Genomic DNA, 11,990 nt, shown 5'->3' on the forward strand with positions numbered 1-11,990 from the left:
CCTCACCGAAAATTCCTAACTGGGATTAACTCTAGAACCTTTCTTCGGGGTCAGGCCCCATGTCTCACCACCTTGCTCCCCAGCATCTGCCTGCAGCCACACGGCGAGAAGGGAAGGAGGCACTTACTCCACTTCAGAGAGACAGGGAGAGCTCTGGAGAACAGCGACGATCTCCTCTGCGTGTCGGGAAGACAGGCTGCAGTTCTGCAAGCTGCGAACGGGAAGGGTTAATGAGCACTGAGGGGGCAGTGGGCGCCAGGAATTTCTGGTATCGCTCTCCAAATGAGGGCACACAGAAGCAGCACTAAGAGAGGGAGGTTTTTATTCTCTGCTCTGCCACGAAATACTGGGCGTCTCACTCTGGTGCGGAGAAGGACAGAACCGCAGAGCGCCTGGTGTCAGAGCTGCCCAGCACTGCCACCTCCGAGAAGGGGGTGGATGTAATCCTTGCTGTTGTGCAAGAGTAATGAGGGAAAGTGGAGGTAAGGGAGGGACATGTCCCAGCTTTAACGTACTCAGATAAAATGCCCGAGTTGTTTGAGAAAGGCATTTATCTCTTCGGGAGGCCAGGCAAGAAACCAGCCTACAGGGCTTGTGCCTTTGGCAGCTGTAAGAACATAGGGCAAGGTGGGCATTATCAGGGCAACTCTGCCTCTCTGGGGCTGTCAGAGCCCAGTACTTGAGAAATAAAGCCACTGGCTGGCCCAGATAGGGATATCTACTGTAGTTTTTATTGACTGATTTGGGTTTATTTCAAATTTGTTTGTATGTGGAAATTTCCACTTTCCTTAAGGACCAACACAGCTGCTATTCGTGTCCTTCTGTCATCTGCAAACAGGAATTTCAATGCCTTCACTTACCATAACTTTACAGATCTAGTTGGAGCCACATGTTCCTTACTCTCTTCCCACCTCGAATCCAAAGATCTGCAAAAAGCAAAACACTTGGCCTTCACAAAATACGAAGACCTGGGAGCTGGTTAGTATTTTCTAGAAGAAACCACAAGGTCCGTGTTCTCTCCAAGCACTGCAAGCAAGGTTAAGTGATTTCCAAGAGCCAGAAGACTCCCATCAGGAGATGGGAGCAGAGAGGGCATCCACATGGAATTTTTTTGTATATTTGAACCAGCTTGATAACTGAGCCCCAATTCCAAGGAGCTACTAGGATGCAGGGTTCTGTGCCTTGGCGTGGGATCGTGCCACCACAGGAAAGGACAAACGTACCCAAGCGCCAGAGAAGGAGAAAAGGCTTTTCCTTCATTTATCCTCACATTCAACTGTTTTTCAGCAGTTTTGCAATAGAAACACAGCACTTCGAGCTTATCCAGGCACTAAGGCGGAACTGGCTGGAAGGTCTGTGCACAGGCCAGGTATTTTTCTGACTTTTCTCCTTGATCAGGTGGATCGAGCTCTGCCAGATGCAAGGGCAGAGGCAACAAGTTCTGTCGCTGTTTTACAGCGATACCAAGCTGATGGTTGGAATCAGCGTAATTCTGAATATAACATAATCCTAAGTGCAGTTACTCACCTCTCGACTTTTCCAGACAGGCCAGAAAAATATATAATCACAGCGCCCTTCCTGAAAAAGAGATCCGGGGTAACGTTAGTGCACAGTGGAACATCCTTAGCAGCCGTGCTCAGGAAGGACCAAAGTTGCAGCCTGGATGCTGAAGAGAGCCTTGACACAGCGTGGCCAGCAGGACCAGGGACGTCATCGTGCCCCTGTACTTGGCGCTGGTGAGGTCACACCTTGAGCCCTGTGTTCAGTTTTGGGTGCTGCAGGACCAAAAAGCCATCGAGGGGCTGGAGCGAGTCCAGAGAAGGGCAACGGAGCTGGGGAAGGGTCTGGAGATCAAGTGTGCTGGGGAGCAGCTGAGGGAGCTGGGGCTGTTCAGCTGGAGCAGAGGAGGCTGAGGGGAGACCCCATCGCTCTCTGCAGCTCCCTGGCAGGAGAGGGTGGTGAGGTGGGTGTTGCTCTCTTCTCCCAAGTAAAAGTGATATTATGAGAGGAAATAGGCTCAGGTTGCACCAGGGGAGGTTGGACATTAGGAAAAAATTCTGTACTGAAAGAGCGGTGAAGCTCTGGCACCGGCTGCGCAGGGCAGGGGGGGGGGCCCCATCCCTGGGGGTGTTCAGAACCGTGTAGATGTGGCACTTTGGGACTTTGGGTTTAGTGGTCGTGGTGGTGCTGGGTTGGCGGTTGGACTTGATGACCTCAGAGATCTTTTCCAACCTTAACAATTCCATGATTCTGTGACACCTGCCAGCGCAGCCCATTGCCACCGGCAAGCAGTGGAGCAGCCACGTGTGGGACCAGGGCTGCAGTACAGACAACACAGGGACACCTTCTAATGTTCTCAAGAACATTAGGCTGGGAGTTTGGAGGTTTGGTTTTCAGGTTTTTTTGCAAGACTGGCAGTTTGCTGGAAAGAGCTTCAGTAGAAACTCCATTCTGGCAAGAAAAATAAGAAAAATCTGTATGCAATTTGACTTCCCTCGAGTTACGCCAAGGATTAACTTGGCCTGTTAAGCTTACAACATAAAACAAGCATAAGAGCTAGGATTTAAAAATTCTACCATTTCTCTGCCATCCTGGACCTATGAAAACACCAAAATCACTAGTTTAAAGGAACACAGAGCTAGAGAAAGTTAAATCCATGCCTTTTCAGTAAACTTAGCTGATTCACAGCAAATATATGCCAGCTAGTAAACAACTTCCTGGTTGATATACAGCAGAGTCTAAAAGTGAGTTTAAATTCTGTTATATAAGAAGAAATATTTCACACTGAAAATCAATTTACAGACCAAGGACAAAATGACCCATAAAAAAAAAACAAACAACAAAAAGGGAATGTCCATAATGTGATGAATTCAAATTTTGTTTCAAACAGAAAACAACAAGGATTAAAATTCATTTTTCTTGACTTTGATTAGCCCACAGTTAAGCTGTAAAGCAGCGTCCATTTAAGAAGTCAGCATCTAAAGAGCCAACGTATTTGCTTTTTTAAGGTACCTGACATGCAGCTCAGCAGCGTTCTGGCACGTCACGACTTCCTGGGCCAAAACAAGAACAGCGTTCAAGGAAAGACGGTTGTTGCTCAGGCTGTGAAGAAGAAGAAGACGACCACCAGCTCAGCCACCGGAGCCAACACCACACTCTTCTCTTCTGCAAACACCCTCTGCTCTGCGCCCAAACACCTTGATTTGTTTTAGAGGATTCCTCCGAAAGTTCAGAATTTTGCATTTAGGACCCAGGAAAAGCACCGTCAGATCGTGGTTCTTCTCTGCAAGCTATAGCTCCCCCAAATTTAAAATCTGAAATAGTTCATCTAGGTGCAACAGAAAAATCATTAACCGTTTGGGGATTAGGAGGGAATGTACTTTATACCTGTTTGATTATGCAACAGTGCAGTTAAACTCTCGCTATAATAAATCCAATTTAAGTGTGGCATATGAAAGCAGTGTGGTCTAAACCCTCCTGTTTAAAACACCTCCAAAGACACCACGCTAGCAGCCTCGGAGGACTTATTCTTTAATTGCACATTTGTTCTCTTTCATTACTTGTTGAACCTCATTAGACAGGAAGTGTAAGGTCTTGCTTCTACAAACCCTCTGCTTCTCGGGGCCACAGAGCACCATCCCTTGCGAGCCTCAGAGGAATCATCCACGACACCACCACTGTACGTGTGCAACAGAAACACGTGAAGGAACGAGGCTTGCAAATTGCTCTGGCTTCCCACCTTTCCCTCATGATAAGCTGCTTCACTGGGAACAGGCGGGCAAAGCTTCCAAAGGCAGTAACGCTGCGAAGCAAGTAATTAATTCCTGGATGGGCTCCAGCAATAACTGCAGGGATTTGGGGTTCACCTGCTCGCACATGGGGGTGTGTGGAAGTTCTTCAAAGGCCAAGTCACTCCCTTTTCACCAGGCTAGGCAGGCAGTGCTGGGGCTCTGCCTTCCCGCAGGAGAAGCTTTATAGCTATCCCTCTCCTGTGATGCAAGACTCCGATGCTTTGCTGCAGCTCTGCCCTGCTCTGCTTTGCCTGCTGCTGCTTAAACTGCCCCTGCTGGCTTTTCAGAAGCTTTAAACCCCTTCACAAATGAGAATGGTTCTCTCCACCTAAAAAGAGGCAGATCCATCTTGGGGGTTTTCCTAAGTCAGTCCCTCTCACTCAGAGGGAGGAGCACAGGAGAAGAGGGCTAACAAAAAGGCTGGGAAGACAGGGATGGAGCCATCCTTTCTTACCCAGAGGTGAGGCATCTCCATCTGAGCCTGCCCAAGAAGAAGAAGAGGAAAAAGCGAGGCAGGCACCAAGTTAGGCACGTGCACTCTAAGTCCTGCAGAAGTGTCAGTCGTGCCAGGACTCCTCTGAGACTGTTTTAAAATCCCTGAGTAAGAACCGTGAGGCTGAGTCTATCATCTCGAATAGAGCCAGGCCTCCAGCACAGCCCTGCCTGCACTGAAACGTCTGTGCCTCAGCTTAGTGCCCCATACTACCCCCCGGGCATCTCTGAGAGTGTCACCCCTTACAGAGACATCCAGCAACTCCGGATTTAAACTCTGATGCTAGGCTTGGCTTCACAGTGGCTGCTGCTTTCAACAGGTTTAAGCCATTTCTACTCACTCTATTTTCTTCAGTTTTTCCATTCTGGAAAACAGGTCCATCACCCTCTTCACCTCCGGATCCTGGATCCGATTGTCCTGCAAGCTGCACACAGATTCGTCCTCGTTAGCACCCCAGGCCTCCCAGGAAGGAGCGGTTGATTCGAGGGTCATTGCCACAAGGCACTCACTTTATCTCCTCAAGCTGGGGGCACTGTGATGAAGCCTGGACTAAGTTAGTCATCCCCTTCGCTGTGATTCTCCCCCCTGTCAACCTGGAAAAAGAAAAGAATCACTCAAACCAAGCAGAGGGAGGACCACACCACACTCCCAGCATACTGATGCAGCGGGGAGGTCATCTGACTCTGCCACCTGCAACCAACTTTATATTCCTTTTCAAGTAATATTCTTCCTGACACCAGCACAGAACAAGAGTCACACACATCCATGCTGCTCTGCACGGCACCGTGTCACACTCTGCACAGCTTTGAGTGAGACAACGTACAGAAACGACAAGATAGAAATGGAAGACAGATAGAAAAAGAGAAGCTCTGAGTTTGCAAGCAAAGACTTACTCTAGTTTCCTCAGGCTCCTCATTCCTCGTAAGGTCTTTGAAAGAGCAGCAGCAAAGTCATCGTCACATCTCCTACTACGAAAACTAAAATGTGACCAAAAAAAAAAAAGTGTTGAATATCTTCATTAACAGCTATTGTACCACACTCTTTTTTTGCAGCACCTTTTCAAACATCTGTTTTTAAAAAGAGCAACGCTAAACCTGCACATCAGCTGCCAATACCTCAAAAGATGTCAGTGCTGCCACTGACAAAGAGGCAGCCCTATCATGTGTCCCTCCAGAGGGGCACCCCGGAGACCAGGGAGGTCCCACAGGGCCAAACAAACCTCAGGGAGAGAGCGTCTCCCAGCTCCTGGCTCACGAGCTGCTGAGTTATGAGAAGGTTGATTTTGGGCCAGATCTTCTAAAGCTGGGTGGCAGAGCAGCCAGAGCTGCCCACACCAGCAAACTCCACACATATTCCTCTGAGTCACTCACAGAAATATGGAACAAGATCTGTTCCACAACAGGATCCCAAAGAGATCCTCCGTGAAAGGTCCTTCCAGCTTTACGGGAAAGGACTGACCGAGATCACCTCAGAGTGCATTTGTCACCTCCTATTCATCCAGTTTATGGTGACTGCACTGAGATCATAACCTTCTTATTTGCTTGCCTTTGTATTGTCAAGAAAAGCCCATCACCTTCCCTCACATCTACTACACTAATGACCCTGTTGACTGTTTTCATCAAAGCAAATGTATCAAAAATAGAGCCAGACTGGATTTACCACCTTAATATCCTTCAATCATAGAATCATAGCATGGCCCAGGCTGGAAGGGACCTCAGAGATCATTTAATCCAGCCTCCCTGCCGCCAGGGACACCACCTCTCGACTAGATCAGGCAACACATTACTTCACAAATTTCTTCAGTAAAGTTACGCTGTTCGGTTCAGAGTTTCTCACATCGTCTTTCTCTTCCTTCTAAAACAAACACCAGGCTTGCCCTTCCAACCCTTCAGCCCTCCTCTCCAGGCGCCAGTTTGCAGCGCTCAGCGTTTACCTCAAGTGCTCTACATTTTTACAGCCAGCCAGCAGTTCCAAACAGCCCACATCCATGAGACATCCAGAAAAATCCAAATGAGTCAAATCTCTGCCCGAGTCTACGACGAAAACCAACGCCGACACGTCCAGAGGCGTCAGTCTAAAGTTTTTAAACTCGTATTTGAAATTTAGCAGGCTCCCGATGTGCTGGGCTAGTTTGAGGTCTTGCGTTTCAAACGTGCAATGGCAGAGCTCGATGACCTTAGGCCCTGTCAGATGAGTGGCCGCCAGTTTCTTGAGAGACTGCAGGATGGCGTCCTGCTTATCCCACACCCACGCTTCCTCTCGTTCAGCCAGCAGCATGAGAAACGGCCGACATTCTTTCGACGACAAGCCCGAGAGGATGATGTGAAAACTCTCCGTGAACTCAGTCTTTGTTTCATTCTTTAAAGGCCACTTGGACTTCAGAGAGAACTTTTTCTTCAGGTGGCTCTTGTCCACTCTCTCACTTACCATGAGACCCAGCGCCGCAAAAAACTCCTGCGTGCTCAAGTGCGCAAAGGCGTAGCCAGTCTCTGGGCAAGCGCCACTCGTCTTCACCCCAAAGACAGTCAGCAAGCCATGAAAGCAGGCAAATTCCTTCACGTGCTCTGGAATATCGCTGTCAGAAAATACAAGCTGCTTACCTTCCAGGCCTCTCAGGGCAAGATCACAAAGATCCAAAACAGCCTTCCTGTTACACCGCAGCCGAGTCTCCTCGCCACCCTCGCGCTCGCCCTGCTCTTCGCTGATGAAGATGAGAAGCATTTTGATATAAAGCTGCGTCATGGTCTGAGGCAGCTCCACGCTCGTCTGATGTTTGAGGAGCAAATACTCCAGACAGATGCACACCACGTAACACAGAGCAGGGACGAGGCACATGCTGAGGAGCTTGGTGTTGTTCTTCAGGTGAGCAATGGCTTGCTCTTTGAACGAGCGCTGGTGAAAATAGCGGCTGATGTATTCCTCAACCTTGTCATGGTCGAATCCCCAAATTTCTGCGAGCAGATCTACTGCATTCAGCAAGAAGTCAGGCAACTTCTTCGGTCGGCTGGTAACCAACACTGTGCAGCCCCGCAGGAGCTTCCCATGGCAGAGGTCTGCAAAGAGCTCAGATATGGGCACACGGGAAGTAAGAGCTGGGTTTCCCTTAGAAGAGGAAGACAGGTCCATGTGAGCTGCAAACTCATCCAGCCCATCAAAGACAATCAGAGTACGGCAGGCATTTTCCAGGAGGTACTGAAACACTGCTTCAGGGCTGTCCTCTGGCTGAAGGAACAGGTCAAACAAAAGCTCCTTCAGAGTCAGTTTTCTCTTTAATAAACTCAGCTGCCGGAACTCAAACAGGAAAACAAAGAAAAACTGAGGCAGGATGCCTTCTGCCCACTTGTGACAAATCCTGTGCATTAGTGTGGTCTTGCCTGTGCCTGCCTTGCCAAACAAAAAGACCACCTTCGTTTTGCCTGATGTGACCTCACCATGAAACAGATCTGACACTTTCATGGCAGTATCCACGCATTTTTCCGGTTTGGGAGCACCTGCCAAATCCGCTCGGGGCTTATGTGTCCTCTCTTTTAAGCGGGAGGCTTTGCTTCGCTGAATGACAAGGTTGACAAAGGCTTGGTTGAAAGCCAGCGGCCGCGTTTGTCCCTGCGCTGCTGCTCTCTGGCGTCCGTACCTCTGGCGGACAAAATCGATGAGGAGACACCGGTACTTTTCAGGTGAATCTGCGAGAGGACACAGAGACTTTGAGGGTGAAAGAGTTAGTTCTGAGCCGCAACAGATTCAAAATACTGTCACTTATCCAACAAGAAACAACAGCTGCTCTGCAGAGCTGACAAATTTTGAACCCATGGAAACATCCCATCATTCTTCCTATTTTGGACCAGGGGCTGAAGAAGGAAATTCAGGGAAAAGGTGAAACAGCTTCAGATAAAAACTAAATCTCATTACCTCTCCAAGAAGAGAATTAGGTATTGGTGTATTATGCATACAACTCCCTGTTCACTCACACTGGCCTTGGGCCATGCACCTCAGAATACACTGAGCATTTGCTTGGAGAATTTGAGACCCCTGAAGGTACCAGCATCTCTGTGTTGAACAGAGAGCAGCAGCGATGATTAAGGGCACTCAGCACCTTCGGAAAAAAAACTACCATAGAATCATTCAGGTTGGAAAAGACCCCTGGGATCATCGACTCCAACCACTAACCCTACTGTACACAGCTCTCCCCTGAACCATCTCCCCCAGCCCCACATCTCAACGACCTTTAAACGCACCCAGGGATGGGGACTCAACTCCCTGCCTGGGCAGCCTGGGCCAATCTCTGACCACTCTTGCTGTGAAAAATATTTTCCTCATGTCCAGTCTAACCCTGCCCTGTTGCAGTTTGAAGCCGTTCCCTCCTGTTCTGTCGCCAATTACCCGTGAGAAGAGCCCAGCCCCAACCTCTCTACAACATCCTTCAGGCAGTTGCAGAGAGCGATGAGGTCTCCCCTCAGCCTCCTCCTCTTCAAACTCAACAGCCCCAGCTCCTTCAACTGTTCTTCACCAGATTTATTCTCCAGGCCCTTCCCCAGCTCCATCACCCTCCTCTGCACTCGCTCCAGCCCCTCGAGATCTCTCTTGGATTGAGGGGCCCAAAATTGACACAACACTCAAGGAGTGGCCTCCCCAGTGCCAAGCACAGGGGGACAATCCCCTCCTTCCTCCTCCTGAAGTTTGCTGAGTTTATCCTCGCTAAAGTTTGCTGAGTTTTGTCAACAGACACAATCAGGTCTCCTGGGAGCAGCTCCTCAAGAACTGCCCCACATGCACACTTTCAGTCAAAAACTCGACCCAGCCCAGCTGCAGCCACTGGCTTTGCCATGCTCCATGTTCTCCCACCACACGTCGGGCAGCACTGCACTGTGGGGATTGCAAGGCTAAAAGCAGAAATAGAAAAGGGTAAAGAAGGGCTGGTGATGAAGGAAAGGAGGTGGATGCCGGTGTTAGACAGCTCCTGGGTCTGCTCAGACTCTCCTGCAATTACTCTGGCTCAACATCATCGTCACTCATCTATTCAGTCACTTCTCTACTTCAGAGTAAGCTGAAATCCTACAAATTTCTAATGCGCCGGAGAAACCGCGGAGCTTTTTGTGGGCTTTAAATTGTCAGTATGTCTCCTGATTTGGTTAAAAAAAAAGAGGAGACAAATACAAGGATGACCTACAACTGAATCACACTTTAAGGGGGTTCTTAACCTGAGCCATCTGCATCCCTTCTCTTCGGGATTTAATATTTCTCTGGAATGCAAATGAGTGTTTCTATTTGTTTGCCAGGTCCTGCTGTCTATATATTTTATAACCTGTTGCCTTAAGAGCTTACATGGCTACCAAATAAAAGTTTCCCCTCATGCAGGAGTTTTTTCTTGGGTGTTTCTGCAAAGAAGTTAAACAGACCCTTCCTCAGAGGAAAGCCCACCACTGCTCTGCTTCTGGAACGTCTACGTACCCAGGCGTCGCTGTTTCGCATCTTTATCACTCGCAGAGCCGCAGCGTTGGCGACGTCGAGCAAACCCTGAAAATTTAAAGGTCAGAAACATGTCAAAAAGGCATTTTGAATGGCAGCTTATTAAAGCCGGGCGAGACTCTCCAGCAAAGCACTTGGGGAGCTGAAGAGGTGAAATCGAAGAGACAAAACTATTTGCAGATTCAGGCTGAGATTACAGTTAAATGTTGAAGTAAAAGCAGAGGTACATCGAGCTACAGAGAGACTGGGCTGGTCTTTGTGAGGCTAATCCATCCTCTTGTCCCACCCCAGATAGGTTACAGCTCTCAGGAGTGACCGAGGCGTTTAAAGACCTTCAGTAGTGGAGCTCCCTGAACTTCTCCGGCCAATTTATTCCAACATTTCCACTTATTTATAGAAATCTTCCTAGTGGATAACACCAATTCTGCCTGCCCACAGCATGATCTGCTGCTTCCCTGTTCTATCCACTTCATCTTTTCTCTTCCCTGGGACTCACAGTAAGCGGCAAGGACTAAACACTTATCTAATACTGTAACGTGACTGTACACTCCATGGAGCTGTCACCGTCCAGATCTTACCACTCTTGGCCAACATCAGCTTGAATATCAGAAACAGGGAGGTTCTAGCTGCTGCTGGATGCCCGGCTTTGCAAATCTTTGCAGGAAACAACATGAATTTTAAAAGGCATGTTTCGCAGGAACCGTGTGAGGTTTAGCAAATGATGCTCAGATACTTTTACTCAATCCTCTCGCTTGCTTACAAGCACAGGGTTAAGCAGTGCCAGAACCTTTGTAAAAATTATCACAACAGCCCAACAAAAAGCATCCTAGGAAATGACCCCACGTGCAGCACAGCTGCTAGAAAGCACACTAAAAACATAGTTATGTGCAATTTGGGGTTTGGAGGAGCGTACAGAAGAGAGAGCTTTAAGGGCTACATACAGCCCAACCAAAGACTACACCAACAGCTCTGTGACAGAAATAAGCCAAACAGCAGCACCACATATCCCCGCGGCAAAGCCTGCAACCCAATTTCTCTGACCTGTTCTTCACCTCTCCTCAAGATTTAAGTCCGCCCAAAGCAGGATAAGCCTGTCTGATGGACCTGAGGGAAAGCAGGAGCAGGAAATATCGAAGAGTGGACACATCTCAGCTCCACAGACAGTTTCCTTGTGAGCAAAGCCAGCTGCCAGGTCAGCCCCCACAGGCTCAGCTGGCCAGGGAGCACCAGCTGCAAGAGCCCCTGCTGTGAAAAGCTGCCCTGCGTCTCCAAAACGGACCACAACCACCTCACCGGTAAGTCTTGTTGTAGGCTGGGTGATGCGTCTGCCTTGCTCTGAACACGGGAACTGCTCTGGTACCCTGGGGGACAGCGCAGGGAATAGCTGTTGTGGAGGAATACACAACCCCCAGATCCCTGGGGCTGCTTAGGGCGATTCATTCCCTGTTTGTTTATGGTGCACCCGCAGATGGAGAGGACAGGCTGAGCTGAGAGATGCAGGAGTCTTTCCTTTCTTAACCAGTGCCATTTTCAACACTATTTTCAAAATTCCATTCCACCAGCAACTGGCGACATCGACCACCTACTCCCTGGGGCAGCAGAGCCGCCGGCGGCAGCAGTCTGTCCGCAGAACACACAGGTCACTTCTGTTTCCAAGATCTGAAAACTGCACGGGACACCCCAGGAACTGCGTTTGCAGTGCCAGGACTCAGAAGCTGCCTTGGTGACCACACGAACGACTGGAACTGCAAAGGGTAGGTTGGGAGTTACGATTTCAAACGGGGAACACCAGAAGAGTTGGGGAAGGCAGGGAGCGCTCACGGCTCAGGGAGCAGCCTCTGTCAGGCCAGGAGCTGGGAACGCAAAGGGCAGATACACACACACAAGCCATAAGGCACTGGGGGAACTGGCAAACCTCAGCAAGAACTCTGCGAGAAGCTCCTGTTGCCATGAGCATGAGCCTTAGCCAGTCCCCACATTCACGTGGCAGGAAAAAATACCAACAAAGAGCAGCTTTTCCTTCAAACCATCTGTTTTCCACCACACAGGAAGGACCTGAGCTGGTGCCTTCTTTTCTGGAAGCAGCTGGTCACTGAGAAGGCAACTCAGCAGCTCGTGGTTATTCCAGCAGCTGTTACTCAAGGGCCCAGGGACATCACTCAGTGGTGGCACATACCTCCGGTAATTTCACATTGCACTTCTGATCGACACTCGAGTGGTGGATCCCGCTGCCAAGTGCCAGG

At 49.2% G+C, this 11,990-nt stretch overlaps 1 protein-coding gene across 1 annotated transcript in view; it reads right to left on the bottom strand.

The window, feature by feature from the left end:
* Positions 1 to 11,990, bottom strand: part of NLRC5 (NLR family, CARD domain containing 5) — a gene marked incomplete at both ends in the record, with an annotated part of 34,881 nt that overhangs the window by 19,418 nt on the left and 3,473 nt on the right. The window contains 9 exons of the mRNA XM_009877653.1: positions 128 to 211; positions 861 to 926; positions 1,528 to 1,578; positions 3,013 to 3,102; positions 4,625 to 4,708; positions 4,794 to 4,877; positions 5,178 to 5,261; positions 6,218 to 7,964; positions 9,730 to 9,795. Of these exons, the coding sequence (XP_009875955.1) occupies positions 128 to 211; positions 861 to 926; positions 1,528 to 1,578; positions 3,013 to 3,102; positions 4,625 to 4,708; positions 4,794 to 4,877; positions 5,178 to 5,261; positions 6,218 to 7,964; positions 9,730 to 9,795 (2,356 nt within the window). The remainder of the gene's footprint in view (positions 1 to 127; positions 212 to 860; positions 927 to 1,527; positions 1,579 to 3,012; positions 3,103 to 4,624; positions 4,709 to 4,793; positions 4,878 to 5,177; positions 5,262 to 6,217; positions 7,965 to 9,729; positions 9,796 to 11,990) is intronic.

This window comes from Apaloderma vittatum, unplaced genomic scaffold, assembly GCF_000703405.1.
Source record: "Apaloderma vittatum isolate BGI_N311 unplaced genomic scaffold, ASM70340v1 scaffold12871, whole genome shotgun sequence".
NCBI classification, from domain to species: Eukaryota; Metazoa; Chordata; class Aves; order Trogoniformes; family Trogonidae; genus Apaloderma; species Apaloderma vittatum.